Source organism: Anguilla anguilla, chromosome 3 (genome assembly GCF_013347855.1).
Source record: "Anguilla anguilla isolate fAngAng1 chromosome 3, fAngAng1.pri, whole genome shotgun sequence".
Classification (NCBI taxonomy): domain Eukaryota; kingdom Metazoa; phylum Chordata; class Actinopteri; order Anguilliformes; family Anguillidae; genus Anguilla; species Anguilla anguilla.
In genome coordinates this window covers 68562856-68569372 of record NC_049203.1, presented here as the reverse complement: position 1 = coordinate 68569372, position 6517 = coordinate 68562856, and the positions used below count along the sequence as shown (strand labels likewise).

General features: G+C 51.1%; 1 protein-coding gene across 1 annotated transcript in view; it reads right to left on the bottom strand.

Moving 5' to 3' along the window:
- Positions 1 to 5217: 5217 nt before the first annotated feature.
- satb2 (SATB homeobox 2) overlaps positions 5218 to 6517 on the bottom strand; it is a 25762-nt gene continuing 24462 nt past the window's right edge. Inside the window, exon 11 of the mRNA XM_035409457.1 lies at positions 5218 to 5855. Coding sequence (XP_035265348.1) covers positions 5244 to 5855 — 612 coding nt within the window. The 3' untranslated portion in view covers positions 5218 to 5243. The remainder of the gene's footprint in view (positions 5856 to 6517) is intronic.

The window sequence follows — 6517 nt, the reverse complement described above, 5'->3', positions numbered from 1 at the left end:
CTGCCCCGTGAAACAAGCTCCTCCTGAACATACACGACACACAGAGGCCTTCAAGATGTTCATATTCACAGATTCAAAAGCTTTGGGAGAGTTGCCCCTGAAAATGACAGTTTAAGATTATTATTATTATTTATTTTTTTTAGCTAAAGGAGAGTTCCAGCATCAGCACCATTTTGGCAGGCCTGGAGCAACGAGCACCGATCAGCCTGCCGGATTCGGCCTCCAGATCTTTGTTCTCAGCGCTCTAAATCCCTAAAACGCTCGCGGAGCGTTCGGGACGGGCGGCACTCCGGCCCCCAATTATCCCCCATCGCAGCGGGACGGTGATTTTCCTTTAGCAGCGGGGGGGCGAGCGGACGGGAGAGACAATGAGGATGGGGGGGGCGGACGGTAATGGGACGCGACCCCAGAACCCCCCGCCCCCCCTCCCCTCGCTCATCAGGGGAGGCGTTCGGGGTCCTATTGTCGGCGCGCCCCCCCTCCTCCCACGGCTCTCTCTCTCTCTCTCTCTCGGGAGAAGGGCGAGGGAAAGTCTGTGCTCACGCTGGGCGAGACCTGCCCCCCCCTCCCGCGGCAGGTTAAACGCCGTCCCGTGTCTGTCAGCGTTAGGGCCTCTGAACAGGCACAGCCGCCGCTGCCGCCGCCGCCGCCACCACCGCCACCGCACACGCTCAGTACGGGCCTCGCCTCTGCCTCCGCCTCTTTAGACTCGACCGCCGTTTCGGGAGAGCGGGGGGGGGTGCGGCAGGGCTCATCAGCGCTGCTTGTCTGCGCTTGGGCCCCCGTGGGGGGGGGGGGGGGCGGCACGGGATGGGGGCCGGCTGCTGGGACGGTAATAACCAGGCTGAGCTCGGCGCCGCTAAGTGGCCCGTTGATTGACAGGTATAACTGCGGCGTGGGTCGGGCCGGGCCCTTTCGCGGGCGATCGGGGGAGCTCGGCCTCCTCGGCGGCGATGGCGGTACGGCGGCCAGCGGGAAAACGGATTCACACTGAGCGCTCGCTCGCTCGCTCGCGGCGCGCAAAAACGGTTTTCATTAGCTTTCCTCTCTCTTTAAAAAAGAAGAAAAAAAAACACACACAACGAAAAATAGCAGATGTAGATTTCTGCCATTTGTCGACAAACGTGGGTCTTCTAAGCGTTTTGAACCTGAACTTCAAAAGGGGCGTATTTCTGTTGAGGAGATAAGGAAGCTGCTACAAGCAAAAAGGAATTGTGGGAAGCGAAGAGCAGTGGGAAGGGAAGCTCGAGAGCACAAGCCCGAATGGTTTGAGTCAGACGGCCCCAGGCCCAGACCAAGAGTTGCGAGGGTTAGCGCAGTTCTGCACACCGCAACTGAACAGAACAGAACCCTGTTCAATAACATGTCAGCCCTCGTTCTATTTAAAAAAACACATCTTGGTCGCGTGGGACAAAAAAAGAGTTGCAATATCAACACCAGCATATCTGTATGAATTATTGTCATTTTCCACAAAATGTCTGTGGCTATTAGAAGGGCCTGCTCATGTGGCTTTTTGCAAAGCTTCTAATTTAAAGGGATGGGAAACGGGCGAGAGCCACAATGACATTGCATCACAAGCGGCGGGGAGCTGGAGTCGAAAAAGCTGGCATCAAAACAGCTACGCCGCTATGCCGTGGGTCTCGCAAAAACCCCGCTCTGGGTTCACTCCTGAAGCTAGTCCCAGGGAGCAAAGACGCTGGATCCTAGACGTCTAAGAGGGGTGGAAAATCTAGGATGAGTGACGTTTCGACACACAAACGGGAGTAGGCTAACCCCAGTGTAGCTCAAGTTAACGCCTGGATGTAGCCTGGCTGTGCTCTAGCGGTCGGCTAGAAAACGTTTTCACTTTTCAACCGAGCGTGGCCGGGGGTTTTCACCTGAACGCCCAGTCATGGTGTTTCACCGACCTTTTGCCACAAAAAAAACGTTGACTGGGATTCACTGGGGAATTTAGAACGAGGCTGTTATTGTATTCATGCTGGACAGTCAGACTGCGGAAGTAAGACTGAGGTTTTAGTCTGGGTCTTAGTCTGGGTTTTAGTCTCCAGGTTTAGGACAGCTTTCTAAATGTCAGCCCTCACCTTTCTCTGCTTGTTTCTTTTTTTCTTTTTCTTATCTTTTAAAAAAAAACTTTTCTTTTTTTTTTTTTTTTTTACAAAAAAGACCAAAGGGAAATATAAAGTTCGTGAGTGAGTGCTACAACTTAACACAAAGAGTTCCAAAGCAGGCCAAGTGCTAAATCACAATAATAAATACCGTCGTATTTTATAAACATCTGTTAGGTCTGTTAGGTATCTGTTAGGTATAGTGTCACCCATTGGACATCAGACATTATTTGTGAATATGAAATGTGAAGGTCACAGATATACTAGAGCTAATGAAAGCGTAGATATAGAATGCGATTCTTGGATGCTGCACCAAAAACTAATTTTCAGTTTTATTGTATTGAATTGAATATGAATTGCTTATTTGTTTGATTTGTAGCTGAACTGACTTTTTATTCGAAGTCATAACAGATTGCTTCCGGGTGTCACTTGAGAAGATGCACCTCAGATTAGCACAGGAATTAGGTGGTAAGACACCCTTAGGTTATATGGCACATTTACCACTGTAAACCGGTGTGTATAGTACAGCAATTACGTAGTAGTTATGTCGTCTTTTTCACTTAGGATTTGCTTGTGCCAAAATAAAATGCTTGCCGATTCTTTTTTTATTCTGAGAACTTTAGCAGCACGTGGAAAACTGAGATGACAGTCAAACCAAAATTTTACTTTTACAGTTTGATCAGGCACCAGGGCAAAACTGATACCAATGCCCAACAGAAAAAAAAAAATGAGATAAGACAAAGCAACAATGAATGATTGATTCAGGCAAGTCTGTTGTCCACGGATGGCTCGAGTAGCAGGTGGCAGGTGACTCCAGAGAGCCAATCAGAACGATGGCACGAGGGGTTGCCATGGTTTGTCCACTGTTACATCACAGAGAGACCTGCTATACCCAGTCCAGTACAAACATACACGGCCTGATATTGATTCATACACACACATTTATATCTGTAATATAGACAGCAAGCCAATCCTTTCTGGCTCATAAGAGGATTGTCATTGTCTGCAGCAAAAGCAAAGTTTTTATTTCTCATCTTAAGATTTTTGGGTTTGACTCAAATTTTCTTGTCCAGTTCTGTTCTCTTTGGAAAAGTACATATATAGAATTGGCAATATACAACATTAAGACTGTTTATTTAATAACTTCAGTAACTATTTATTTTTCTTTCTATTTTTTGGCAGTGTTTTTCCCCTTAAAATATCTCTCATTTCCAAAAAAAACAGCGACCAAAAACCACACACCAAAAGCCAATATTAGACCAACAAAAAAAAACAACAACAAAAAAAACAGCAACAACAATATAGCAACCGTAATAATAACAACAACAATAACAATAATAATAATAATAATAATAATAATAACAATAATCATGGGTAAAGATAGCAATAAATAGGGTTGTGGAGTTGAGTGCGGGTGGGTGCGGTGAAACGGGACAGGGTCGGCTCCCTCTAGAGGAAAAGAGGCGGGAGAGAGACAGAGGGAGAGCATCGGAGACGCCATATATAACTCGGTACATCGTTCAGTCACTGGCCGTTCTCCTTGATTTTTTTTTTTCAATGGGCCGTCCTGGACCCACAACTGGGTCCCTCGAGAGCGACCGACGGCCAGAGGGGGAAGTCTTTGCCGCTGGGTACGGGCTGCCAAGGCAGCCCAACAACACAACGTGGCTATGGGTGCAAGAGCTGTCTAAAATCAACAGCGGGAACCACAGGCTCGAACCACAGGTCACGCAAAGAAGCTCCACCCCACACATCCTTCTCCCTCGCCGCACCCTCCCCCCCCCCAATACTCACACACAAACCCCCCTCCCTCCCTCCCTCCCTCCCTCCCTTCCTCCACTCCCTCAGTTATTCCTCCTCTCCCCTTGTCTCAAAACTCTCACCTAGTGCGTCTTCCATTGACTAACTTCCCACTGAGGTCCACTTAAGTGCAAAGGGAGAGAACTTGGGTGAAAAAATGATTCGATAAAGAGAGAGAGAGAGAGAGAACACTTTGGCAACAGCAGAGCAGCCTCGCAATGTCTGTGAGAATACAGTATCTTGGGTTTCTGTCCGATGGTCTTGGACACAGACAGAGATGGCAAGAGGCCAGAGGCCAGCACTGCAGGGCACGACTGTCAAGCTCCTCCCACCTCCACTCGACATCCAGGTAAATCAGGGACAGTGGCGGGGTTCCTGGGTTGATGGTGGATGGATCGACCTCTGTGGAAGGTTGAGTGACGGACATGCGGTGAGGCTGCTGTTGGGAGGAGTTGAGGCGAAGTGACCTCTTTAGAAGAAGATGATGATCCATCGTTACTCTTAGGAACTCTCCCAGGGATCCCAGGGATACCCCAAATGCAGAGGAGAGACCCCTACCCGCACACCCACGGGGTACTCAGTCAGGTACGAGAAATAGACAGTCAGAGTTTCTGGGCCGATGACTCTTAAAGTATGGATTAGGCGTCACCTTAAGATGTCTTCCACAGTTTGCAGTGAAGGACTTGATGGCTGGTGACCCCAGCTGGGCCAGAGGTTTGGCCTGATAACGGCCTCCGCTCTCAACGATCCTATCACAGACTTGGGTTACAACCTTGGGGGAAGCCACCCTTCCTGGGAGGATATTTGTTTAACCCGGGGTGGATGGGTTAGAGGTTCAGTGAGAAGAGAAGCCATTGGACAGAACAACCTCCTCTGGGATGACTGGGAGTTCTGATTGGCTCATTTCAACAGTCTGAAGATGGTTGAGTCCCACTGTCCTTCAGTCTAGTCTTCCTTGGCTTTGAGGATTCGGATAAGACTGCAGTTAGATTGTCCTTCCTCTGAAAGGTTCTTCCGTGCTTCTCACTCACAGCACAGCCCTGTACCATGGCTCTCAGGTATGGTGTTTCAATTACCTTCACACTCCTCCTTGGGCTGTGAACAGTCAACACAGCCAAAAGTCTGTCTTTCGTTTTTTACGTGTCCGCCTGGCCATCTATCATCTCTGTCTCTCCTAGCTTCTGTGATGCTCTCACCCTCCACAGTCCTCTTGGAATTTCGACTCTGCGGCCCCTACACCCTGTCTGGAATCCCGGACACCCCACCCCCCCCCGCCCTCTCCAATCCCGAACCCGCCCCAGCCCCTCCCCCCCTGACTCTCGCTGAGGGACGGCCGCATTATCTCTGGTGCTCGCTGGTGTCCCGGGGGCCCGGGGAGGTGTTGCTGGGGGGCAGAGAGCTGGGTCGAGCGGACAGCAGGTGGGGCGTGTCCTTCCCCTCCTCCGGGGGCGGGGCCACCGACACCGCCACCGTCGTAGCTCCGCCCACGCCCACGCCCGACGACTCCGCCCCGTAGAGCTCCTCGTGCCCGTCCTCGCCGGATTCGGCGTCCTCTGAGCCGGAGAGCAGCTCCTCGTCCCGGTACTCCGCCACGTCCACCCCGCCGCCCTCGCCCTCGGCCTCGCCGGGCTCCCGCAGCCGGCCGTGGTGCTTCACGTGGTAGCGCTGGTTCTGAAAGAACTTGACGATGGTGTGCTTGGGCAGGTCCAGCTGGGCGGACAGCGTGTGGATGGCCTCCTGGTCCGGGTACAGCCCCACGTCCTGGATGAAGCTCTGCAGGATGCCCAGGGCCTCCAGGGAGATCTTGGTGCGGGAGCGGGGCCTCTTGGCCGAGCTGGCCCCCGCTTGCTGGGTCTCCTCGGCCCCGGGGCCGGGCAGGGACACGGGCATGGGGTCCTCGCGCATCGGGGAGTGGTCCTTCATGGGCTGGGGGGGCTGTCTATGCAGAGCCTGCTGGAAACAATGAAACTGTTAGAGAGGAACGGCGGTATATTACTGATCGATGATTGAGAACTGCCTGGACCCTTCACCCAGTGGTCATTAAGCCACTGCAGAATAGAGAGGTTACCACCTGAAAATAATCTGAAGTTAATGTTGATATTTTCATCGTCTGTAAGGCCAAATCCCTCAATCTCCATTGATAATCTACACCTGTTGCCATTTACTGTTTAACCGGAAAGCCCGTACTGAAAAGAAAATGGCTGAATGATCCCATACAGGCTCAACATGTTTTACGATTTCCATTAAGATCATTAAGACAATCAGCCAGAGGGACTGTTCAAATGACAAGCTGTTGCTGAAACACTGTACAGGATTCTTCAAACCAGATACAGCCATGGCGGTCGATCTGTGACTAAGTCAACGGCCACCATTTTCCGTTATCGCTCATGAATTAAGACGAGAACGGGGGGGAAGGGCAGCAGTGGGAGAAGGTTCTAGAAGGTGCAACATCCTGAGGCGGACTGTGTCCAACTGTCGCACTGTCCCACTGGGTTCATTACAAGGGTGGGGCGTAGGCTGCCTCCGCGCTGGTATGCCGAGCTATAAATCTGCGGTACATTAAAATTAAAGGACCCACATAAAGATAATAGTAATTCTATTTTTTTTCCTGT